This window comes from Podarcis gaigeae, assembly GCF_964106915.1.
Source record: "Podarcis gaigeae genome assembly, chromosome: 12".
NCBI classification, from domain to species: Eukaryota; Metazoa; Chordata; class Lepidosauria; order Squamata; family Lacertidae; genus Podarcis; species Podarcis gaigeae.
The window spans coordinates 3,170,026-3,196,302 of record NC_139688.1 but is presented as its reverse complement, the minus strand read 5'-3'; the positions used below and the strand labels follow the sequence as shown (position 1 = coordinate 3,196,302).

The 26,277-nt window shown below is 45.8% G+C and overlaps 1 protein-coding gene across 2 annotated transcripts in view; it reads right to left on the bottom strand.

Moving 5' to 3' along the window:
• Window positions 1-24,891, bottom strand: part of SMARCC1 (SWI/SNF related BAF chromatin remodeling complex subunit C1) — a 112,806-nt gene extending 87,915 nt beyond the window's left edge. The window contains exons 1-8 of one of the 2 annotated variants that reach the window (XM_083703989.1): window positions 24,542-24,891; window positions 19,442-19,561; window positions 17,700-17,785; window positions 15,987-16,068; window positions 13,620-13,712; window positions 10,661-10,730; window positions 2,920-2,989; window positions 1,661-1,736 (exon numbers count right to left, since the gene is read on the bottom strand). In XM_083703989.1, coding sequence (XP_083560115.1) covers window positions 1,661-1,736; window positions 2,920-2,989; window positions 10,661-10,730; window positions 13,620-13,712; window positions 15,987-16,068; window positions 17,700-17,785; window positions 19,442-19,561; window positions 24,542-24,850 — 906 coding nt within the window. In that variant the 5' untranslated portion in view covers window positions 24,851-24,891. The remainder of the gene's footprint in view (window positions 1-1,660; window positions 1,737-2,919; window positions 2,990-10,660; window positions 10,731-13,619; window positions 13,713-15,986; window positions 16,069-17,699; window positions 17,786-19,441; window positions 19,562-24,541) is intronic. The other variant, XM_083703988.1, reaches the window with a different exon arrangement.
• Window positions 24,892-26,277: the final 1,386 nt, after the last annotated feature.

Below are 26,277 nucleotides of genomic sequence, written 5' to 3'. Positions count from 1 at the left end.
TGGAGTCCAACAAGTTAGCCATTCCCAGTATACAGGGCGTGTTGATGAGATTTAGCATGGCCTTCGCCAGCCTGGTGCCCTCCAGATATTTTGGGTGGGTGTGCTGGTTGGGCTCAAGAGGGATGTAGACCAAAACAGCCCCGCATATTCAGTTCACAGGTAGAGAGGGGTCAACAAAAGGCAAGTGGAAGCAGCACCCACCTCTGTACAACTTGCCAGCCCAAAACTTTAAAAAGCTGAAATTTAAAACAGGTTGTTTTGCTTTTGTTTCAACAAGGTTAGAGTTCAGGAGCATCTTATGTGGCGCTTGAGCCCTGAGCCTAGTCTTTCCAGCCCACTGACACAGCTCTCCTCTGTTCCTTCACCTTAATTCTCATCACGTAATACTATTATTCTGCTGACTGCAGGAAAATGAATTAATGAATCCGGGAATAATGTTTCATGTTGTCACACAAGTACAGCAATTATCTGAAAAGAAGCAGTTCTATTGAAACAATTTCCTTATTTTTCTCTCTCAACGAATGAAAACAGCCTCCACTCACAACTCCGGCACACAGGCCTCTAATCATTCTGAAAGCAGAAATAAGGCTGCCAGTGTTGTACTGCCTCTAAGTTCAACAGACTCCAGAAATTACGAACCTTGTCATCATTAGCATGAACTCCAAGCCTTTAATCAAACAGACCTCCTTTGCCCTAACAAGTTCTCATTTCCAGCACTAGGGCTTTTTAATGATACATTGGCCCTTAAAAACAAAAGGCCCTTGCAATACAATAACAAACATTTAATCTGGTTAATGAAATAGTTTACGAAGGACCATTTCTGTGCTGTGGTAATGGGATAACCTGTGCTAGGAGCTGAAGCCCAGGCAAACCCCTCCTGCCATACTTTGGGTGCTTATCTCTGCCAGGAGAGATGAGAGCCACCCACTGCATTGCTTAAATAAATAAAAAATTCTCACTTAATTTTTAAACAATTTGCAGCATTGAAGAGCTCAATTCTAAACAGTTTCTTTCTGCGGTTTCAATATATTTATTTCATGAAATTTACATACAGCTTAATTGTAAAAAAATAAAAACACCCCAAAGCAATTTACATGTGTTTTTATTATTTTATAATTTAGTCTTAAAATATTGGTTTTGGTGTTTTTGTTATACAGTGGTACCTCGGGTTAAGTACTTAATTCGTTCCAGAGGTCCGTTCTTAACCTGAAACTGTTCTTAACCTGAAGCACCGCTTTAGCTAATGGGGCCGCTGCGCTACCGAAGCACGATTTCTGTTCTCATCCTGAAGCAAAGTTCTTAACCCGAGGTACTATTTCTGGGTTAGTGGAGTCTGTAACCTGAAGCGTATGTAACCTGAAGCGTATGTAACCCGAGGTACCACTGTACTATTTGTACACCACTTGAAGTGTTTATGTTTTTAAGGAACACCTTAATAAGTAAATAAATAAAGGGAGCTTTTCCTGCTACCATGGGAAGAATTAGTTTGGTTTAGTAAGACAAGTGCTTTGTCTATTGCTATTCTAGACTTACTGCTTGCCCTCTCTCGTACTCTGCATGTGTGAAACAACACGCTGCATTCTTTCAAATACCATTTCCCTCTGGGAACGGAAGGCTGTGAAATTACGTCAGCGCAATTTCGGGAAGAGCACACACTCACCTTCCACGGCTTCTCTGGAATCGGAGGGTCTTCGATTTCGGCATCTATATCAGTAGCATGAACCCAAGTGTCATAGCTATAAAGGAAAATCAAAAGCAACAACTCATCCCTCAGGTAGTTTCATTATGGTAGCACTGCCATAATAAAAGCATCCAGCGATTTTGCATCACACTCATTGTGAAAGAAAGAAAGAAAGAAAGAAAGAAAGAAAGAAAGAAAGAAAGAAAGAAAGCCTTTTAAAAGACATGGTATGCTGAAGCTGGGAAAATGTGTTGAAATAAGTGTAATGAAAAGCAGATCTGGTGGCAAAACATATCTTTGGGCAAGGCAGTAGACACAGCAGTTGAGCAAAAGGAGCCCTCAGCTACCATTTCAATGGAACAGCTGCTCAACACCTTAAGGAGCCCAGCAATTATTCATTTCTACAAGAATTACGCCACTTAATATAATCTAATCCGATTAAAAGAAAAACACCACCACACAATTCAACATTTCCTAAAAACTATTAAACGAAACACGATAAAAACAAAGCAATTGCAAGGCAAAGGCTGCAACAGTTGACTCAAAATAACATAATTTGTGTCTATGAAAGGATGTGGACAGTGTAACAGATGGCAGTTTCCAGCCAGTTATGAGGAAGGAATATATTATGGATTTTTGGTGTGGGTTAGTGTTTTTCAAGATCACCATATCCACTTCTCTCAGCAGAAGATGGCGCAGACATAATGTCAAAACATCACATGTGGTTTGTTGTACTGCCTGAACCAACAATCACGGGGGACAAAACTATGGCTTGCATACAGCTGTCCAAACAGGATCTGAACCACAGTGTGAAGACAGCCTGCATAGGATGGTTTAGGAAAATGGCAGTTTGTTATGACTGCACTGAGGGGCTGCTGTTTGGGAGAGCACCTGTGAATTATCAAGGGAGGTAAGCGGAAAGGAAATCACACAAACTGGAGTTTGCTTATCTATTTGGAAGGGAAAATATGGTTTGGGGTCTACCCTACGGTTAGGGTAAGCCATGGTTTGGTGTTACTTCTGAACCAATCCTGTATTATCAAGGTGAGGATATTTCATGTATCTAATGATGGATGGTCTTTCACGGGGGTCACAGCAGCAGTGCTCTTGGACAAACATCCGTGCAGGGAGCCACCTTGAATTTTAAATGGTAGGGACAGAATGTATCCCTCCCACCAGATAAGCAAGGGGCAATTTTTTTGAAAAATGGGTGCTGGCACTTCAATCCTTGTCATTACCTGTCTGGGTAATAGCCCCAATGCACAAGAACTTGCTTGTCTTTCTTCATTACAGGTCTTAACCACTCTTCTGCAAAAGGGAAAAATAAAATGCCATCAGGGTCAGAAAGTGATCCAGCTTTAACACCGTTCCGGTTTCACAAGCTTGAAAACATTCACTTTTGTCATCCCAAAGGGAAGAGTTCACATGAGTCTGGGTTGGAGATTCATTTTCTTAATGGAATGTCCATCTACAAAGGGCTCACAACTAAGAAGCAAAGATTGGCTCAGTTCTCAGTATCTGGGTAAGAGCTTTGTCAGTGTGGAGCAAGGAGAAAAGCAGTAGTACAGAACAGAATAGGAGGGACATTTAGTGATTATAGCGGTACCTCTGGTTATGAACTTAATTTGTTCCGGAGGTCCGTTCTTATCCTGAAATTGTTCTTAACATGAGGTACCATTAGCGAAAGGGCGTCTGGCGCGTGATTTCCACTCGCATCCCAGAGCAAAGTTCACATCCCGGAGCAACTACTTCTGGGTTAGCGCAGCTCATAACCTGACGCATGCGCAACCAGAAGCGTTTGTACCCAGAGGTACCACTGTATTTTTATTTCCAACATTTATTCACTGCCAAACAGCAGTGTTTGCCTGTAAACAATAAAGTGTAAAACAGGAACAGATGATGACATCCGTACAGCAAAGTTCACAGCAACATCAAAAAATTTCCCACTTCATAAAACTCCAAACACATATAAAAGACTTAGGAAATCACTAAAAGATGAAAATGCCCTAACACAGGTGCCTGGGCAGGGCATTCCATAACCAGGGTGCCATCCCTGAAAAGGTCTTCTCTAGCTGTACCCACTGCATCACATTTGGCAGGGGCATCCAAAGGAGGGCTTAGAGGCTTTCGGTTCCGGTCTGCCTTAATGGAGGCAGCCCCCACAACAGTGGGAGAGCATAGGCGATGGAAAAACAAGAAAAGAGGGTAAATCATTCTGGAAATTCCCCCCAAGGGATGGGGAGAATGGGCTTCATCCGCAGTCCATCTCAGTACATGAAATGCAGGGGTCAGTGAGGCGCTGAGTGCAAAAGCATCTCGCCTGGAGCAAACCCTCCAATGCCGCCATTAAGCAGCAGAGATTCTCCTGTTAATTAGAGCTTAATTGGACTAAAGTACAGGTGCGAGCTAGAAGAGATGAGATCACAAACTGCAGAACAAAACCAGCTGCAAGGACTTTAAGGTCTGAACTTGAGATAAGACTTTATTCGGTGCAAAAGACGGTTGGGGGGGAGGGTAGCCTATGATTTCTTTATTTGAAGTTTTCTTCTCTACATTTAAGATTCGGCAACCCTCCTCTGAATGTTAGTTCAGATTATATTTGTACAAGCAAGGATGGAAGAAATTGGATTATAAATATGGAATATAACATCAAATTGAACTATGTGTGTAAAAAAGAAAAGAAAAAGGGAAGCAAACTATTTTGAAAAAGGTTTACAGTGGAAACTTAGAGCTGACTATTCCCCATCCTTTATTATCTATGAAGTGAACTGAACAACGTTAAGAGGATTTTAATTTGGCAACACCTCAGTTCTCGCTGTATAGGATAGCTGGCTGGGACTGATGGGAGTTGTAGTCCAAAACACCCGGAGGGCACTGGGTTGGCAAAGGCCACTTTATTCTTATTGCGGCCCTGTGCACAATTGGAGCAAAGGCTTTGGTCCTCAAAAGGTCCCTGTAGATTTCATTACTCCAGTGAAACTATTAAATCTGAGCCATATCTATTTACCATTAAAATTTCTAGAAGTTGGAGACTGTATACATGTTGCTTTTGCAGTGATGAGGGTTGCCACTAATGGTGCATCTCAACACTTCATCCCCACTCCTTTGTCTAGAAAACCTGCTCAGCAAGTTACTAACTAGCTTTTAATTCCAGTTACAGATAGGTAGCCGTGTTGGTCTGCCATAGTCAAAACAAAAAAAATTCCTTCCAGTAGCACCTTAAAGACCAACTAAGTTAGTTCTTGGTATGAGCTTTTGTGTGCATGCACACTTCTTCAGATACACTGAAACAGAAGTCACCAGACCCTTCTATATAGTGAGAAGGTGGGGAGGGGTATTACTCAGAAGAAGTGTGCATGCACACGAAAGCTCATACCAAGAACTAACTTAGTTGGTCTTTAAGGTGCTACTGGAAGGAATTTTTTTTGTTTTAGCTTTTAATCGCACTTGAAAACGTTTTATTCTGGTGGTTCTACGGAGTTTTCACAATGTTAGCCAGTTTGAGGTTCCTGAAGGGACATAAAACGTAAATAAATAAGTTTGCTCCATCATTTCAAGGTCACGGGAGTTTAACATTAGTAAATGAGACCTGTGGATATTGAGTACAGTGGTACCTCGGGTTAAGTACTTAATTCGTTCCAGCGGTCCGTACTTAACCTGAAACTGTTCTTAACCTGAAGCACCACTTTAGCTAATGGGGCCTCCTGCTGCCGCCGCGCCACTGGAGCACGATTTCTGTTCTCATCCTGAAGCAAGGTTCTTAACCTGAAGCACTATTTCTGGGTTACCGGAGTCTGTAACCTGAAGCGTATGTAACCCGAGGTACCACTGTATTGTTCCTTTGTGCAGCTTTGTATTTGGCAGATTGTCTTGAGTATAGCATTTAAATGTCGCGACTCAGTGATAATCACACATTTCACGGACAATTCTTAAACCTGCCTTTAACCAAAATATGTCAGCATCTTGTAGCTCAAACCTATTTCATGCAAATGGAGGAAACTGAACGGGCACAGCTTTACTTGGCCAATGTTATTTTGACAACCATCTTGCAACCAACGCGTGGCAGAGGACGGGATGCTGTGGGGAAGCAGAGATAACTGCGGCTCAGGGCATGAAGCCAGCTTCCAAAAGCGTAACACAATTCTTGGCATAATTCCTCCCTCTCTTGTTCCCTCCTGCCCCCCGCCCCGTACTTTCTCAAGCCGAGAACCAGGGCAAAAGCAGCATTCGCACACAGAGCAGCTTTTGCTCCCCACGTTTGCTCCCTTCATTATGACCTCTGAACATCCTGCCAAAGACTATTCCTACCCTCCCCCTTTTTCTTTCTTTTTTTGTAATCTGCACTCAGCCCAGCTCAAAAGGACCGTGCTTTCTTCCAGATAAAGGAAGCGGAGCACAGCTTTCAAGTGATACTTCATTCCCAGAAAGAGGAAACGCTATTTTTGAAGTGAGAAATCCTATCCTCCCCTGAGGGCGGAGCGGGCTGACACGGCAGAATTTCAAGGCCGAGCAGATCTCACAGGAGTCTAGACCGCTGCCTGAGTGCGCTTGGCATTGGAGAGACGGGAGGGAGGCTGCACCAGCAGAGAAGCTCCTCTGCTAAAAGACTTAGAAAAGTGTAAGCTCTTTTACAAACACCGCACGTTAGCACAGATTTGGCATGCAAATCTATTCTACAGTGGTGCCTCGCAAGATGAAATTAATTCGTTCCGCAAGTTTTTTTGTCTTGCGAGTTTTTCGTCTTGCGAAGCACGGTTTCCCATAGGAATGCATTAAAAATCAATTAATGCGTTCCTATGGAAACCACCTTCAGACCAGGTCCGGGACAGTCTGTCCCCCGACCTCTTCTGAAGGCTGGGGGGGGGGGACAAGGGCTTTTCTTCCCACCCCCAGCATTTTAAAAAACCCCGGGACAGCATTTTAAAATGCTGGCGGGCGGCAGCGAAGGCTTCGCTGCCGCCCGCCAGCATTTAAAAATCGCCCCGGGACAGCGGAGGACTTCTCCGCTGTCCCGGGGCGATTTAAAAGCCCCTGGGAAGGCAGGCAGGGGGGACAAAGACTTTTGCCCCCCGCCAGCCTTCAGAAGAGGTCCTGGACAAAAGTCTTTGCTCCCCTCCGCCTGCCTTCAAAAGCCGTCCGCTCTTAAAAGCCCCCGGGAAGGCAGGCAGGGGGGACAAAGACTTTTGTCCAGGACCTCTTCTGAAGGCTGGCGGGGGACAAAAGTCTTTGCTCCCCCGTGCCTGCCTTCCCGGGAGAGCGGACAGCTTTTGAAGGCAGGCGGAGGGGAGCAAAGACTTTCCGCTCTCCCGGGAAGGCAGGCACGGGGGAGCAAAGACTTTTGCCCCCCGCCCGCCTTCAGAAGAGGTCCAGGACCTCTTCTGAAGGCCGGCGGGGGAGCAAAAGTCTTTGCTCCCCCCGCCTGCCTTCAAAAGCCGTCCAGGATAGCGGGAAGCGCTTCCCTGCTATCCCGGACTCCTTTTAAAATGCTGGCGGTGGGGAGCAAAGCCTTTCGGCCCCCGCCGGCCTTCCTGGACCTCTTCTGAAGGCCAGAGGGGGGGGAAGGCTTTGCTCCCCACCGCCAGCATTTAAAAGAGGTCCCCGGAGATTTCCCTATGGGCTTTCTTCTTGCGAAGCAAGCCCACAGGGAAATTCGTCTTGCGAAGTGCCTCAAAAAACGGAAAACCCTTTCGTCTTGCGGGTTTTTCGTCTTGCGAGGCATTCGTCTTGCGGGGCACCACTGTATTCCCTCCCACAAGAAGTTGGATGCCACCAACTTGAGTGGCTTCAACAGAGGGTTAGACCAATCCACGTGGAGCGATTCTGTCAATGGCTACTAGTCAGAATGAAGATGTTCCCCCAACACTGTCAGAGGCAGTGCTCCTCTGAGTACAGTGGTACCTCGGGTTAAGTACTTAATTCGTTCCGGAAGTACGTACTTAACCTGAAACTGTTCTTAACCTGAAGCACCACTTTAGCTAATGGGGCCTCCTCCTGCTGCCACGCCGCCGGAGCACGATTTCTGTTCTCATCCTGAAGCAAAGTTCTTAACCTGAAGCACTATTTCTGGGTTAGCAGAGTGTGTAACCTGAAGCGTATGTAACCTGAAGCGTATGTAACCCGAGGTACCACTGTACCAGCTTTTGGGAAGCGCAAGTGGGAAGAGGGCTGTTGAGCTCCGGCCCAGTAAGCTGTGTCATACGCATGACTCTCTTGCGCCAGTGTTCAATTGGATTGTTTTCGTTTTAGAGCCAAAACTCTAGTTCATGAGTAGGCAAACTAAGACCCAGGGGCCGGATCCAGCCCAATCACCTTCTAAATACGGCCGGCGGACGCTCCAGGAATCAGCATTTTTTTCATGATTAGAAGGTTTCCTTTTATTTAAAACGCATCTCTGGGTTATTTGTGGGGCATAGGAATTCATTCATCCCCCCCCCCAGGTATGGTCCGGCCCCCAACAAGGTCTGAGGGACATTGGACCGGCCCTCTGCTGAAAAAGTTTGCTGACCCCTGCTCGGTTGGTTAGTGATTCTTGCCTCCCTGTTTTTTTTCTGGCTTGTTTTTATAATTAGTGTATATTGTTATTATAAGTCTTGTATTTTTAGCCACGGCTCGTCTATGACTGTAATAAACTGATTGATTAAGGATTGGGGCAGCTCAATTGGTGGAGCATGAGACTCTTAAATCTCAGGGTCTTGGGTTTGAGCTCCACGTGGGGCAAAAGATTCCTGGATTGCAGGGGTTTGGACTAGATGACCCTTGCGATCCCTTCCAACTCTACAATTCTATTATTTTAAGAAGAGGGTCACCCCCCCAAAAAAAAGACGACTAGAAAAAAAAGGTTGACAGCAATGGGGGAAAATACATCAATACAGAGAACGCTGCCCAGAGCAACCAAGAATATCCAAAAGCAGGGTATAGGAGAAAAGCAAGCTTCCCCTTTCCACACTGAGTGGGATGAAGAGAGAAAAGAACCTCTTCCCTTCCAATGCAAATATGTTCAGTCAAAAATACTCGGTGACCCACATAAGGACAACAGTGTGAACAAGCAGGCACGTCTTCATACATGCTTTTTTCACGATGCCATTACAGCAACTCTGCTTTGCCCTTATGCAGAACGAAAAGATGGATGGACCAGAACAAAAGGCTACTAGCACAAGAGGCTACTTTAGGGTAGCACCTGAATTTTACTCAATTTTTTCCAACAGCTAAATAAAAATGACTCGCTGCACCCTTTAAACCATCTCAGATTCAATGCAACGCAGCAGAAAACACATCACAATGAATTAAGCACACAGGAAAATTCGACAGACACCACTAGAATGCAAAACACACACAGCACGAATGATGAAGCCACTGTGTGCTCAAAGATCCACACAGATGAATGCTGCCATCTAGTGTTGCTCCGAAACAGATTGGGATCAGTTCAGGGGATTGGAATATCCCCATTGTCATAGAATTATAAGAGTTCGAAGGGGCCCTGAGGACCCCCTACTATGCAGAAATATGCAGCTGCCCCATCCAGGGATTCAACCTGCAAGCGTGGTGACATTATCACCACACTCTAACCAACTGAGCTATCCATGGATAGATTATGGAAAGACATGGTGCTCTTCATTGGTGATTCTGATGCCTGGGAATTGAGGATGGCTTGCTCTTAATGGACTTGCTTTTGATAGCTTACCATTCATGGTTTGCTCAAACAAACAAACAAACAAACAAACCACAATCTGAGTTTGTACAACACAACCTGCAATGCTGTTGTGTTTCTGCCGCATTTGCAAAGCAGCAGTGGGATGTTCAGAAGCAAGCTGTGGTTCAAAACAAAACGGTGGCTTAGCATGACACGCAAACCAGCTCACAATATGCAAGGCTCAGAACATCTAATGGGATTTCTCATGCTAATTATTAGCTGGAAAGGTGCTGCTCTGTGAATAGATACTTAAGTGATTCCACCCCCTTCTCCCTTATGGCCTTTTTTCCTGACACCTTCTCTCAGATTGGCAAAGGGACCCTTGACCATTAGGTCCAGTCACGGACAACTCTGGGGTTGCGGCACTCATCTCGCTTTACTGGCCGAGGGAGCAGGCGTGCAGCTTACGGGCCATGTGGCCAGCATGACTAAGCCGCTTCTGGAGAACCAGAGCAGCGCACAGAAACGCCGTTTACCTTCCCGCCGGAGCGGTACCTATTTATCTACTTGCACTTTGACATGCTTTCGAACTGCTAGGTTGGCAGGAGCAGGGACCGAGCAATGGGAGCCACCCCGTCGCGGGGATTCAAACCTCCGACCTTTTGATCGGCAAGCCCTAGGCTCTATGATTTAACCCACAGCGCCACCCGCATCCCTCTCACATCAGTAATGTGCACCAAACTGTTCCTGGAAAACCCATCTTTACTGTGAGACTCCACACTTTACTTCTCATCCTAAATTGAAACAAAGCCTAAGTACATCTAATCACATTTGCTTAGATTCATTCTGCTTACCTTTGACATTTCTCTACACCAAGATAATCTCCTCTACTGTCAAAATTAAAATACCCTAGCCTGTGTGGGGCAGGGCATTGTATTATCCACCTGTATTCATTTGTGTTGTGGGCACTGACAGCGTAAATGAAGTTATATACAAACCTCAGTACCCTGAAACCTATTAAGATATTTCTCTGCGGTATCCCAGGTAATGCTCAAAAACCATTTCCCCCATTCCAAGGTCTGTAAACTGAATGAAAAAAGCTATGTTGATCAAACTATCCATTAGGTTTCAGACATATCTCATTCCACTCTTTATAATGCATAAATAATTGGTGCTTTCCACTCTCCAGAACACCTCCTTAGTATTTTTTTTCAAAATCTACTTTTTTTTAATCACAAAACTGATGGGATTGATACAAAATATTTCATTTACTTAGAATACTTCTATATCAGCTTTTTGGTCCAAAGACCATTGAGGTGAGTAGTAAGAAATGAATGAATGAATTTTACCTTCATCCAATGAGGTAGGAACAGGATAAATATGGTGGGTGGCTTTAGACTTCTCATCTGTGACTGTGCCCTAGGAAAGAACAGAAACAGGTATTGCATCAGAAATATGTTAAGGAATAAATGCATAAAGAATCACCTTCCTTTCCCAGCAACATGCCATATTTGGAGCCTGAATACAACATGACACTAGATGGCATTGGAGTAGTGATCTATAGGCCCCATTTCCTCAAATGGACTCTGGGCATAGTAAGAGCACACCCATTTTGGTTTCTTACCAAGGAAAAGCCCTGAAAAATTCCAGCCGTTGGTGCAAGTGAAGTAGTCTAAATTGCTTCCTCTTTCTTTCGAGATACAGGAGAGTCGTCTATTAATTGAAATAAACTACAAGCATCACCCAGCACTGATCCCACTATGAATCTGGACATTAGATTTCTTATACACTAGTTTATACATAAATTGTTTTGTAAGCATCATCATTTGCAATTCAGATTTCCTACCCCTTTTAAATGCAGATTTGTTTTAGAAGCTATAGGCAAATGTTTTCATTACTTGGGGTTTTTTTCCTAAGTTGCTATCCCCTCCAGCTATCAATGGAAACAAAAGACTCCTGTCTGGTCGGTTCTTTTTCAGCGGACTCTTATAAATATTATATCATGTCATCAATATATAATAAATATAAACCAACTGCATTCTATTAGTATCATTTAAATCAACTTGACCTGACGTTGTTTTGAGTGATGTGGAAACCTTGTGTCTTGCATGTTGTTCTTGCTATACTTAATCAATAAACTGTTTCTTATATTTAATAAAATTTAAGAGCATATTTTCTACCTCTGCCAGGGCCCATTTTATTGAATGCCATAATTTTAGATTAAGTGGACATGCTGCCACCTGCCCTTAATGTTAAGACAACAACATTAATACGCTGTAATCCACTGCTGATTTCACAAGCTATATAAACACTAAGCTGCTTTTAGCGAGAAGCACAATACACTTAAGTCTATTCTTAGAGACCATTTTGGCTGTGAGTCCTAGAAGACCTGCTCCCTGCCTTGCAGGCCTTTTCCCACCTGGCTTGGGAGAGCGGGACTCTGACTGACCCCAGCTACACAAGCTGAGGCTGCTGAACAGACTCTTGGTCTAGTGTACTGTACTGTGTAAGGATTTTGGGGGGGAGAGAGATGCTGCTGCTGTTGTTATGTATTTTTATTTTAGATCTTAATGGTGTTCGTGGGAATTGTTCCGCTTGGGTGTGTATTTTTTAATGTTCCATTAATTGTTTAGGATGCTTGATGATCATCTTCCAAAGCAACTAGTGTATTCCGAACTTAAAAATGGAAAGCGTAATGCTGGTGGTCAACAAAAGAGGTTTAAAGACTCTCTCAAGGAAAATCTTTAAAAAATGTAGTATAAACACTGATAACTGGGAAACATTGGCCTGTGAGTGCTCCAGTTGGAGAACAGCCTTTACCAAAGATGTCATAGGCTTTGAAGACACTCGAACTCAGGACGAAAGGGAGAAACGTGCCAAGAGGAAGGCACAATTGGCAAATCCACACCATGATCAACTCTCGCCCGGAACCAATGTCCCCACTGTGGAAGGGCGTGTGGATCCAGAATTGGCCTCCACGGTCACTTACGGGCTCATTGTTAAAACCGTGTTTATGGAAGACAATCTTACTCGGCTACGAGTGATCGCCAAAGGAAGACTGTTTAGGACTTCTCCTGTTACATTGCAATTACATGTTTCTCCATGTTGTAAGCAGGCTTGAGGACGCAGGTGGCGCTGTGGGTTAAAGCCTCAGCGCCTAGGACTTGCCGATTGAAAGGTCGGCGGTTCGAATCCCTGCGGCGGGGTGCGCTCCCGCTGCTCGGTCCCAGCGCCTGCCAACCTAGCAGTTCGAAAGCACCTCCGGGTGCAAGTAGATAAATAGGGACCGCTTACCAGCGGGAAGGTAAACGGCGTTTCCGTGTGCAGCTCTGGCTCGCCAGATGCAGCTTTGTCACGCTGGCCACGTGACCCGGAAGTGTCTCCGGACAGCGCTGGCCCCTGGCCTCTTAAGTGAGATGGGCGCACAACCCCAGAGTCTGTCAAGACTGGCCCGTACGGGCAGGGGTACCTTTACCTTTACCTTAAGCAGCCTTGAGGATGGTCTGAACTGTGGAAGGGTGGCATACATAAGAAATTACGTATGTGTGTACGTATGTATTCTCAGCTTTGCCTTCAACTATTTGGGTGAGAAGTTAATCTCCAATAGGAAAACTAAAGACCGCTGGCATGTTCCCCTCTTTTCCTTTTGGAGTGGGGGAGAAGAGGGAGGAAAGAGCCTCTTCCAATTCACACAGCTAACAGAAGCACAGGTACATCCACTCCCTAGTGTCATTGAGTCAAGGATTGAATCTTGCCTTTATGACAAAAAGCTGACCTGTGCTTGTTCCAGGTTTATGAGGCCAGTGGATAAATATCCCCAGGAGCCCCTTTTCAGCTGTGGAGAAGAGCAGAGGCAGCCACTGCAGTTGAAGTTCTTCCTTAGCTGTTCTCTCGGAGAGGAAGGGCTTAGGAGGAAAGCAGCTTCCACTCTACAGTCCAGAGCAATGCGGACCCCAGGTTGGAAGGTAGCAAATAATTAAGGTGAGCAGGAAATGCATTTTAGTCACCTGACTCAAGTCTACATCACAAGCTGAAGCAATTCACCATCTCCTTCAGAAAGTTCTATTAGCTAGAGCAGACATGGGGAATCTGTGGCCCTGCAAATGTTGCTGAACTACAACTCCCATAATCCTTGGCCATTGGTCATGCTGTCTGGGGTTGATGAATGTTGGAAGTCCACCAACATCTGGAGGGCCAGTAGTTCTCCAGCCCTGAGATAAGAGTCTGAAATAATTATGTCCCTATGTGCTGAGTCCCTTTGCAATTATGCTAAACAGATCAATGCTAAATGTATGATGTGCCTGATACCTGGTGACGTTTGACAATGTCCTTTAGCTTATTAGCCAGCTTCAGTTCAATTTCTGGTACGAGGTAGATGGTTGGTCTGCTCAGACAGTTATTCTGGAAGAGAAAATAAATGAAAGATCATTTTACTAAAAACAAAAACCAGTAATAAAGAGGTTACCGGCACAACTATGGTAATCCATTTACACACAACCTGGAAATGGCAGGAGAGAGCTGGAGAGTCTTCATGGCTTGCAAGGGGACCATCCCTGGAGCCCAAAGAGGACATCTGTGAGGGCAGAGGAAGCCCCCAAGAGGTGCAGCTGGGCTTTGTTTCGGCTGCTCAGCCTTTGTGTCTAACAGCTGGTGAGAGCAGTAGCAGCAGTAGCTGCTTTCCCGCACATCCTCCAGCCGACTCCAGAGCTTCCATTCTAGTTGTGAATATTTTTGTATACAGTATTCTTTGTCTAGTGATGCGGGTGGCGCTGTGGGTTAAACCACAGAGCCTAGGACTTGCCGATCAGAAGGTTGGCGGTTCGAATCCCCGCGATGGGGTGAGCTCCCGTTGCTCGGTCCCTGCTCCTGCCCACCTAGCAGTTCGAAAGCATGTCAAAGTGCAAGTAGATAAATAGCTACTGCTCTGGCGGGAAGGTAAACGGTGTTTCCGTGCGCTGCTCTGGTTCGCCAGAAGTGGCTTAGGTCATGCTGGCCACATGACCCGGAAACTGTACGCCGGCTCCCTCGGCCAATAAAGCGAGATGAGCACCACAACCCCAGAGTCGGCCACGACTGGACCTAATGGTCAGGGGTCCCCTTTACCTTTACCTGGACTGGAGACAGTGTGGCAGAGGGGGCATTTAAAGGATGCTCCCCACTTAAGGGCATGGGTTCTGGAATATAATCTCTGTCTAAGTTGGGGGGGGCACACACCTGCATGCGCTATTTGAATAAATACTTCCTGTTTGTATGCCCTGAATCTCTGCCCAGATTCATTTGGTTCCAGTATCACGAGGAGGAGAAAAACTTCTCCATTTACTTTCCCCACACTGTGCTAGTATTCGGCTGTGGCTCAGTGCACAGAGACACTATAAGCAGCCAAGAGTTCAACTGAGAAACCAAAAGAATCAAGGATCAAGAGCGTTAACATGCACCAGGGCTAGTTTATTCCACACTAGGGCTCAGTCCATCACAATTAATATCTCATTGTTCCCACAACCAGCAAAGCAACAGTATCTGCCGTGTTTTGTTTAGAATTAAATGTATATTTAATGTCAAAAATTATGATAATAGCAAGCTTCCAAAAACAATGCAACATGTTCAACATGAAAGGTGCTTGGGATTTCCTATGTCTGCAGCAGCAGCAGCCGCCTCCTGCATCATGTGTCAAACCATGTATGAAATTGAGGGACTTTTCAAAGGAGTCTCTCATAAGGGATGGGGATCTGCTGTGCCAAGTAAACTTCCCACTAGATGTGCTTTATCAAGAGGGAATCCAGAGTGGCTGCCCAATTCAGATGGGCAGAATATAAATAATAAAATAATAATAATAATTGTTGTTGATGATGATGACCTCTACGGATCCCAGCCAGTATCTTTTATAAGGCTAATTTCTGCTGGTAGAGATGGAAGTTTTCACATTGCAGAAGCTCTGTCAAGGTGAACTCAAAGACAGCTAAATCTTAGGTATACACAAAGTGGTTGGCTGAAGAGAATACTGCTCTCAGTTCTTAAGCCAAGTTTGTGCTGGTGACATCCCAGCACATGAATGATCATCAGAGCCCAGCAGGTTTGCTGGTGAAGTATCAACAGCCAAAACGAAAGTGAGCTATAGGATCACCATTTGTGGTTTTCTTTGTCCTTTGCAGTACAGTTTGAAATGTAACTTATTATTTTAAGGTTTATTCGTGTAAGGTTTTATTATAACTAAGCAGTATATAAATTGTTTACTAAATTAAGAACTGAATTTTGCAAGCATAACCAAGTGCGCTAGCTAGCATGGGCACCCAGACTTGGCATATGGCTCCAGGAAAATCATGTTTGCTCTGCTGCAGTATCCCAAACATGACTGAACTGCCTCACAGGGTTATTGTGAAGGTAGGCAAGACAGAAGAACTTTGTGCGAATTAATTGTTCTGTAAGTGATAATCCTGCTTTAGAAATTAAAATAATTGCTTCCTTTCCTGAATTCTTAACTAAATACACATTTATCCCCTTATCCTCCTGCTAATCTATATTTTTAATGGGACAATATGACAGCAAGCTACGAATGAAATTTTTACATATGTTCACAGGTGGGCCTGTGATCACAATCACGCCAAGCCTTAAAAGCTAGAAAATATTTTTTCACACATTAGACCATAAATTAATCATTATTATTAACAGAATTCTTGCCTGCACCAATGTTTTTTCAATATTCATAAACATTTCGACGTTTCGATCCATTCGGGAAGGGTTCTGCAAATCAAATCGGCGCCTGCAACAAAAAATATTTATATAGTACTTAGAATAGATAAAAACCTTTAGACATGTTTGGGATAATTCAAGACAGCATTGCATGGAATTAGGGCTATACAGCATCTGATAATTATAGCGATGGTCCTGTGCATTTAACAAGGCAACACCTTTTCCCATCAATTCCATCAGAAGTTCTGTCCATGAATACAGAAACGTTTCCTAGGGAGCCTTTAGACTTAGGGCACTCCAAGGAACCCCAACTTAATGGGGTGGAGCGAGAGATAGGAAGATGAGGCCAGACAAAAAACAAAGGCAGTGAGAACAACCACAACTATCTAGGATTTGGGGGAAGGGAGATACCCCAGAAAAATGCTATGCATCAAGAGGAAAATAAGCAGCCCTATAATGGAATTACAACAGTCCATTATCTTCACCACAGACCCTATGTGCAACAGGAGAAGCATGTATGCGTACAAGTGTGTGGACTAAACTGTTTCCTTTCCTCCTCTTCTCTTCTACAAGCCTTGAAAATATAAAGAGTTGCATCGCTGGCTCAATCGAAAGACTAATCCAGTGTTTTGTTTAAGGATAGCAGCCAGCTAGATTATTTTCAAAGTTACAGGGAAGAATGAGATCTAATGCTCTTGCCCTGTTTGCTCCCGGCATCTGTTTGTTCCTTTATCCTCACTCATCATGAAGTGAATGCCAGAATCTCAAACACTAACAAGGTCTGAAAGGAAATTTGAGCGGTCAAAGGAAAAACAAGTGACTATTTTAAAAATGTTATGCCGTTCTGCTTCAGAAGTTCTCTAATGGCATGTAAAATCACCGGATAGGATCCACAGATAAGCATGAAGCTAGACAGAGGAAGCAAACTTTCCTCTACCTCCGGAAGTTACTACGACATGATTCACACACACCATGCCCCCTGGACATGCCAGACCACCTGATCCCACAGAATCTATAGAATCCTCTCTCTCTCTCTCTCTCTCCGTGTGTGTGTGTGTGTGTGTGTGTGTGTGTGTGTGTGTGTGTTAGGCTTCGGTCCAGTATACATGAAGGAGCGTCTCCACTCCATCTTTCTGCCCAGACACTGAGATCCAGCTCCGAGGGCCTTCTAGCGGTTCCCTTGCTGCAAGAAGCCAAGTTACAGGGAACCAGGCACAGGGCCTTCTCGGTAGTGGCACCCGCCCTGTGGAACACCCTCCCACCAGATGTCAAAGAGAAAAACAACTACCAAACTTTTAGAAGACATCTGAAGGCATCCCTGTTTAGGGAAGCTTTTAATATTTAATAGGTTATTGTATTTTAGTGTTTTGTTGGAAGCCGCCCAGAGTGGCTGGGGAAACCCAGCCAGATGGGCGGGGTATAAATAAATAAATAGATGATGATGATGATGATTATTATTATTATTGGAAAATCATTACCATGCTTATCTATGGACCCAACCCACTATATTACAAAATAACAACATACAGGAAAGAATAAAAAGGGTAATTTTCCAATGAAAAACCTGATTTAACTACAAGTTCTTTGAAATAAAATCATTTTCATCTGCCTACCTAAAACTAACGCAGGCAGTGCCACATGCTCATACTCTTGAGCAGGCCTTGGGAATTCTGTGGAAAAGATGAAAAGAAAAAGACTCACCATCCTTGCTCATTTTTGTACTTATATGCAGCACCAAGAATGTGACATAGCGTTCCTCCAGCTTTGAAGTCCATGAAGCACTTTGCCTAAAACAGAGGAAATATCAAGGTGACATTCATACTCACAGTAACAAAAGCAGAAGCAAGCAGTGAAGCAGCAGAATATTAAACAGTACAAGCCTCCCAAGGAACCAGTTGCAAAAAATAAATAAATAAAAATCACATTATTTGAGCAAAGTATTGGCAGGTGGAAACTCAAAATACACACACCTCACTGGTCTCCTGTATCTCCCCCCCCCCCCCACAATGTTAAGAGATTTCAAGTAACATTCGGGTCCTGCGTAAAAGGTAAAGGTAAAGGTACCCCTGCCCGTACGGGCCAGTCTTGACAGACTCTAGGGTTGTGCGCTCATCTCACTCTAGAGGCCGGGAGCCAGCGCTGTCCGCAGACACTTCCGGGTCACGTGGCTAGCATGACGAAGCTGCTCTGGTGAACCGGCACCAGAGCAGCACACGGAAATGCCGTTTACATTCCCGCTATAAAGTGGTACCTATTTATCTACTTGCACTTAAGGGTGCTTTCGAACTGCTAGGTGGGCAGGGGCTGGGACCGAACGACGGGAGCTCACCCTATGGGTCTTGCGTACTGTCCTTAAAATCTAAAATATTAAACAGCACACTGCTTGAAAATCTGCAGCATTGCAAACCTGTAGTGCAAAAACTGACAGGCCAGAAACAGAAACAACTCCCAGAGTGTATCTAAACAGTTATTTCACCCCTACCCTCCTAATTAATTGGCACAACCAAGTAGGAGCAAATGATATAAACCCAAGCAAAGTCAGGGTCCTAGAGAATTACTTAGAACCAAATCAGGGCCCCTTCAGGTCTAGTCAGTCCTCTGTGTGTTACTATCCTAGCTATCCCTCTTGTCAGGGGTGTAGTGAAATATTCTACAATAAAATACGTGGTCTCTCAAGTTGCTCCAGTTCTGTGGCCAACAAGCACTACATAAGTGGGGGTAATCCCACTGCAACTTCAAGACTGATCTATTTAATTTAAATCATACAGACAAAAAGATCAATTGAAATGCAAGCCATCCCTGAGTTTGCCATCTTGAAGTTCACAACAGGAATCGCAACTCAAGATGCTGGCGATTACCTATGAAATCCTAAACGGCTTGGACCAAGCACATATTTGGGTTCCATCTCCTTATGTATTAAAGTTTCAAAACAAAGCCCAGCTCTGATTTAATCCTACAGTATTCTTAGTATATTGAACCCTGCAGGGTTGTTAGCAGATATAACAGCACAAGAATTACAAAGAGTGAAGGCTAAATTGGTCAACTTGTGTTTCCGACACCAAGTGAAACAGGAAGAATCCTTTTGCTTCTGGGTTAAAATACAGTGGTACCTCAGGTTAAGTACTTAATTCGTTCCGGAGGTCCGTTCTTAACCTGAAACTGTTCTTAACCTGAAGCATCACTTTAGCTAATGAGGCCTTTAGCTAATGCTGCCACCGCATGATTTCTGTTCTCATCCTGAAGCAAAGTTCTTAACCCGAGGTAGTATTTCTGGGTTAGCAGAGTCTGTAACCTGAAGCGTATGTAACCCGAGGTACCACTGTACAGCCTCCCACTCTTAAGTGTTGGCAGCTTTTCAGGAGGCAGCTGGAGACCTATTAACTTTGAAGTATATGGAAACACAACAGCTGAAGAAACATTACAAGAGCGTTTTAAATACTCACAGGGAACTTTGTAAAGGCAGGATTGGCAACATGTTTTCCGAAGGCATCTTCCTGAAACTGCAGCAGCTGCACCACAAGCCCAGCCAGTGTTTTATTGGTAGGAGCATCTGCTTGAACATACTGAAAAGCAAACATTTCCCAAATCAATCTTTGTCTTTTCACTCATCTGGAAAGTCACTCACAAGCTATAGCAACTTTAACGCCACAAATTCAAGGTTCATTTCTGCCATGTTGGTGACTTTTTAATCATGACTTTTAAGAGTTATTCTGCAACACAAGTAAGTAGCTAGTCAGTCAAAGAGGAGCTGTCATTAGATTTAAATTTGCCAAGTTCACTTAAGCTGCTATTAGTTTTCAATACATTAAATGCAAACCATCACTGGCAAGGCCAGTACTACTCCTGTGTTCAACACTACAGTATACTACTACTATTGCTGCTGCTGCTAATACTACTACTACTACTACTACTACTACTACTACTACTACTACTAATAAATTATTTGTACCCCACTCATCTGAGTGGGTTGCCCCAGCCACTCTGGGCATCTCTCAGGCATTAGTAAAGGTAAAGGGACCCCTGACCATTAGGTCTAGTTGTGACCGACTCTGGGGTTGCGGCGCTCATCTCACTTTACTGGCCGAGGGAGCCAGCGTACAGCTTCCAGGTCATGTGGCCAATATGAATAAGCCGCTTCTGGCGAACCAGACCAGCGCACGGAAACGCTGTTTACCTTCCCGCCAGAGTGGTATCTATTTATCTACTTGCACTTTTTGGTGTGCTTTCGAATTGCTGGGTTTGCAGGAGCAGGGAGAGAGCAACGGGAGCTCACTCCTTCGTGGGGATTCGAACCGCCGACCTTCTGATTGGCAAGTCCTAGGCTCTGTGGTTTAACCCATAGCGCCACCCGTGTCCCAGTCTCTCAGGCATTAAAGGGCACCCTATTTATATTGCATGCACTTCTTATAAACAGTGTCTAACAGTGGACAAAGCTGATAACCATTTACTACCCCAGATTACGTTCACATTTTTGTCCACTGTTCAAATGCATGAGCTTGCACCAGTAAGAGAAATGCACATTGGTATGAACATTTCACAAATTAAAGTGATCCTCAAGATCCTCTTTCCGTGGAGCCTTTGCTTGACACCCCGTCTTCATACCCAATTGCAACAAAGTCTGTGTATTGACATTTGTTCACCAGTATCCTAAACTGCCATTGCCGCTCGCATCCCTTTCCTCTGTCATCTCGACTGTCAAATTTAAAAGCAGTCACTTCCTTTGCACAGCAACCCAGTTTTTTCACTTATGCTGTAAACCACCATGTGCACTGACGGATGTGTAAAAGAAATCGTATTTCACAGAAATTTGAAAGTTTGGTCTAGGTAGGCATTGCTGATGGTCCCCACTAAGCCTTAACCCTCCCCACATATCTAGTCTTGCATTATCACAGGCAATGTGGAATAATCACACACAGGTGAGTGGGCACTGGACTGCCATCTGCTGGAGACAAAGAAGTGTTGTATTTATTTCTATCATGGGCGTGAAGGAAGCCAAGCGAAGTGCCACCTTCACTGAATCTCTCTGGTATCTCCCTGAATTTCTGAGCTAGGAACAAAGGGAAATTCCCTCCTCTGCACTCTGCACAGAAGCAAAGTCAGTCTTACTAGTCTCCTTTTTCCTTCATAAAAAGAGTTCAGCCTCTGCCAACCACTTTATGAGAAAAAATAAAACTACAGGTTAGTAATTTCTGTTGGCTTATTGGCAAGGCTGCCTGAGCCCTTTGGCAAGAGATGGGGAAGTGTATCGCACCTGACACTGTGCAGCACTTCAGAGGCAAAGCACTTGGTAGTTCTCAGTGATTCTGAGTGCCTCTTTGATCTCAGGTAAAAGCTGGTGTGATTTGTGCCTGGTATGTTTATACTGCAAGGATCTCCTAGTCTGATATCCCCTGGCATTAATTATTTACTTTACAACACTGTTATTTGCTTGAATGTTATCTGCTGCCTGGTGTTTTGTTAGAGGTGGGCCAGGGGAGTTAAGTGTCGAAGACAGGGAAGGTGAAAGAGACTGCCATCTTTCTGATGACAGAAGCTGGGTGGCTGTCTCAGGACTTCACAGCATCCATGTCAACCATGGGGCTGTCTTGGTACTCTAATGACATGTGTGCATTGAAGCAGCAGAACTGACAGCAAGAGGACAGGTGGCATCAACCTTCAACTCTAAATGAACATGGGTGAGAATGAACTACTACACTAACCATGTGGCAGTGATAGCAACAAAGAAAGCTTGCTTCTCTGTCACTGCTGTGTTTGCAAACAGCCATGCAGCAGAGCTTTTCTGAGTGATGAATGCCCTTTTGACATTTGGCCCACAAAGCGCTGTTTTGACATCGTTAGCAGCCTCCTCTAAGTTGTGCTGTCCTTTAGGGATAAAGGGGCTCAGATTTGGACAAAGTTGGACACCACAGTTACAGCACAGTTACTCCAGCAGAGTTCTCCAGAGCACTACCTGTTCAATCTATACAGCATCAGTTCCAGTTGTAGCCGGGGGGGGGGGGGGAGGACTACTGCAGCCAGGCTATACCAAGCCAGGAATGGCTGTAGTTGGTGAACCAGCAGATATCAGAAATACCACTGATGCTACTTTGGCTTCCACACAAAGAGAGATCTGGGACTACTCCCAAGGTATGCAACTTGGCCACTTCAAGGGGACTGCAACTCTGTGCAAAACAGGCCTCTTACCCAATTCCTGGACATAAGAGGTACAAAGCCACCTGTTTTGTTGGGTTTAACTTCAGTTTTCTGGCCCCCAACCAAAGCATTTCTACGTCAAAGCAACGATCGAGCAGTTATACAGCCTTAACTGATTAAGGGAGAAACAGGAGCTGGGTGCCAACCACATTCTAAAGACTCTGTTCCAACCCTACCCCGATAACCACTCATACAGATGTTAAAAAGCATGGGGGGGGGGTCAGGAAGGAGCCCCAGAACCACATAGCCGGCTTGCTATGGGCTCACACAGCAGTTCCCCACTGCCACTCTCTGGAAACTGCCATACGGATAAGACAGAACAGAACCACCATATCACTCTGCCTTCAACACACAACCAGCAGTGCCACTCCAGATGAATACCATGGAGAACAGTATCAAAAGCCACAGAGAAAACCAAAAGGGTCAATCCTCTCCCAGCACAGGTCATCAACCAAGGCTGCTTCAATGGCAAAATTAGGCCCGAAACAAGACTGAAATGGGTCCAGGTAATCTGATTCTTCCAACCACGCATGGAGCTGGATGGCATCCATCCTCCCAAACTCCATCCTCAAAAAGGGAATAATAATGCCATCACATATCTCTGGGTCTAGGGAAACACGTAAATGTAGTTTTAATTCTGTATCTATGCCCTGGGTTCCTGCATTGGTAGTAATTATTTCCTCATCTATTACATTCATGCTTTTAAAGAACACTTCCAACAGTTTCATTCGCTAACCTCTGAGACTTCAATAATGCTTTTTACTGCTATGTTAATAATGTTTTAACTGTCTCAGAGATTATATGCTGCTATGAACGTTATCCCTTTTACTATGCCAAGACATCTCGTAAAAAGGGGAAACAAGCCCATATTTAAAGTTCCACATGGTACGTAATTGCTTGGCTACACACAGAGGACCTTGGACACACTTCACGGTTTCATCACCACCTCAGAAATTAATGCTAAGAAAGCTTCAGCTAGACTTAAATGAAACTGATGGCCCTGTCAGCTCACACATCTAGGCCCAGAAGTCCTCTTAGGACAAAAGACCACACTGAGCATGTGCCTTTACAAATGGACAACCTCCTTCCTCCCGTTTTTGTTCCATCACGCATTATCCCTCTGACCTCTTATAGCCCGCCCCCCTGCAGAAAGGCTGAAAATTAAGAATAACAGCAATCTGATATTTGAAGCAGGGACAGCTTTAACATAACAAGCCCCACAACTGCAGGGTGAAGAGGCAGCTGGCCCTTTGTTAGCTCTTCCCAGGGAAAGCTAAGACCTTGGCTCTTCCGCACAGAGCCCGCCCCCTTCGCTTCACACAAGAGCTCCCATTCAGCTGGAAAAGGCGATCCTCTTTCCCCTAAACCCAGGTAGGTAACAGGACACCCTGACCAAGTCTGAACCAATTTGCACAAGCCACTCCCCCTTTAAACTACCATTCTCAGGAGACAAGGAGCCTGGGTCCCTGCCCCCAACTATTCCCAGGATTACACTCCATTCAGTTCCTTTCTCTCTTAAGCCACACACACACCTTCTATTTATTCATTTATTGAATTTTCACGCCGCCCTTCAGGGTAGTTCACAGCATAAAAATACAAGATAAAAAACATACAAAATATATAATGTAAACAAGAACAAACCAATGACCCTCCTCCCCTCCATATTCTGTATGTAAACATCTACATTCACAAGATAAACACAAACCACATGACCCGAAAAGGGTCACCCTTCCGCCTGCCAACAATTCAGCACCTGTTTATTGCAAAATGCAACCTGCTCAAGCGTGTTTACATGCGCCCCTATCAGTCCCAAAGGAAGTCGGCTGGCTGAAGTCCTGCTGATCCACCCCTCAAATATACTCTTTATAGTGGGAAATAACCCTCCAGAGAGGGCGCCCATCCCTCACACCCCCGTTGTCTCCCACCTTCATTTCCCTCGCCTACACCTGGGCCCTTTGTGTCCCCACCCGACTTCCCTCCTCCTTATTCTGCACACCCTTACTCGGGAGTAAACCCTGCTGACTTCTGCAGCACTTCAAAGGCACCCCCCCCAGAATCACCTCCCATCTTGGGGTTTTGTTTTGGGCACTCAAGTCGCCTCCCTTTGTCCGGGGAGGCTCCCTGGGGCAGAGGATCCGGTGCCAGGGTTGGGAGGGGGAGGGGGCGGCTTCCCCCTGAGGCCCCGCCTCCCTCCCTCCCTCCCGCCCCCCCTCGCCGAGGGAAGGAAAGGGGCCCGTGAGGGAGAGAGGGAGGGGAGAGGGCGGCGGCGGGGCCCCCTGAGGGGAAGAAGGCGAGGCCTCCCTCTTTCTCCTCAGGCGCCGCCGCCGGGGCCTGGTCCTGGGCCTCCTCACCTTCTTGCAGTGCTTGCCGAGCCAGGCCCGCGCGGCGTCCAGCTGAGAGACGGTGTCGGGGCTCTCCCAGAACTTCCCCGAGGGGCCGCCGTCCTTGCGCCGCGACGCCGACAACGGGGCGGCGGAGGAGACCCCCGAGCCGGGCGCGCCCCCCAGGACCCCGCCGCCTGCAGGCACGGCCGCCGCCGCAGCTGCTGCTGCTGAGGCGGCCGCCGCCGCCGCCGCCATTGTCCTTCCCGGTCTTCCGCGCCTCCTCCGCCGCCACCGCCGCCGGGGCCCGACGCCTCCCACTCTCTTGGCCCCGCGCATGCGCAGAGCCCGCGGGACGCCGCGGCGGCGGCTGCCACACCGCCGCCACTCTCCCGCGCGCACGCGCAGCGGACCAGCCTCCCACTCGCTCTTGCCTCACGCGGCGCCTTCCCCGCCCGCCCGCGTGCGCGCGGGACGCCGGCTCCTCGCGCTGGCTCAGGAGGCGGGAGTGCTGGCCGGGCGCATGCGCGCCAAGGGCCGTTTTATACGGACGCCCCCCCTTGCGACGCCCTCTCCGCGCAGGCGCCAGGTGCGGGCCGGCCACGCCTCCTGGAGGATGTGCGCATGGGCGAGGCTGGAGCGCTTTCTCCCCCCCCCTCTCTGCGCAGGCGTGCCGGGAAAAGCTGTGCGCCTGCGCGCTGAGGGGTCCTTGTTGTGGTCGCTGCCGGGCGGAGCAGCGTGGCGGGAGCTGGAGCAGCAGGCAGGGAAAGGCGATCCCCCCAGCCCTGGAAAATAAGCAGCCCGAGCCTGGCAGGAAGGAAACAGCAGCAGCAGCAGGGTTTGGCGCCAGGGATCCCCACCAATTACTCGGATCTGTTGCGCCGAGTTGAATATGCAGTTAATTGAGCGTGCAATTTTGCAATGTGCAGAAGGAGCAAAAACAACAGCAGGAGAGAGAGGCTGCAGGAGGCTGGCTCCATCAGCTTTGCCAAAAGCCCAGCTCCATCAGCGCCTCCTGGCCCTGAGCTGCCAGCTGGTCAATACAGGAAGAACTCGCGAGAAATGGGGGCCTGGGAAAATCCGACAACAGGGCGATGAAACATTTCCAACAGAATGGAAGAAAATGATGTTGTACGTAGGAAAGATTTGTGTGAAATCGAGAAACCAGTAGAATCGAAATAAACCTCATAAGATAAATACTTCCATTGGAATAATAAGTACAATGTAATTACAGTAACCAATAATAATATGCAAATAATATATAGATAGACAACAAGAATTGTATATATAGAAGGGCTTATTTATTTACAGACAATCTATGGACAAATGCGTAAGCAGAACAATATATAGAATGGATAAAGACAATGCGAAAAAATTAGAAGCGACATAAAGAAGTCAAGAAGGAAGGAGGGAAGTCAGCTCATAGGAGCAAACTATAAATGTATAATGTAATATAATATGTATTTGAAGTAAGAAGTCTGGAAAACGAATAAAAGATTATATTTAAGAAAAGAAATGGGTGCCTGGAGGGTGGTTGTACCCTGCCTTCCTTGTTCCTTGTCCTTTATGTGATGTGTTTTCTTAGATCATAAGCCCGCGGGCAGAGACTGTCTGCGTTTTCATTGACTGTAGCCCTTTTGGCTGACAGCAGGGTACAAATGCTCAAAAGATACAAAATAATAGTGGAGTAACTCAGTGGTAAAGGACCCAATTCAATCATTAATAGCATTTTCTGACAGGGCTGGGAGTGTCCCCTGGAGAGCTGC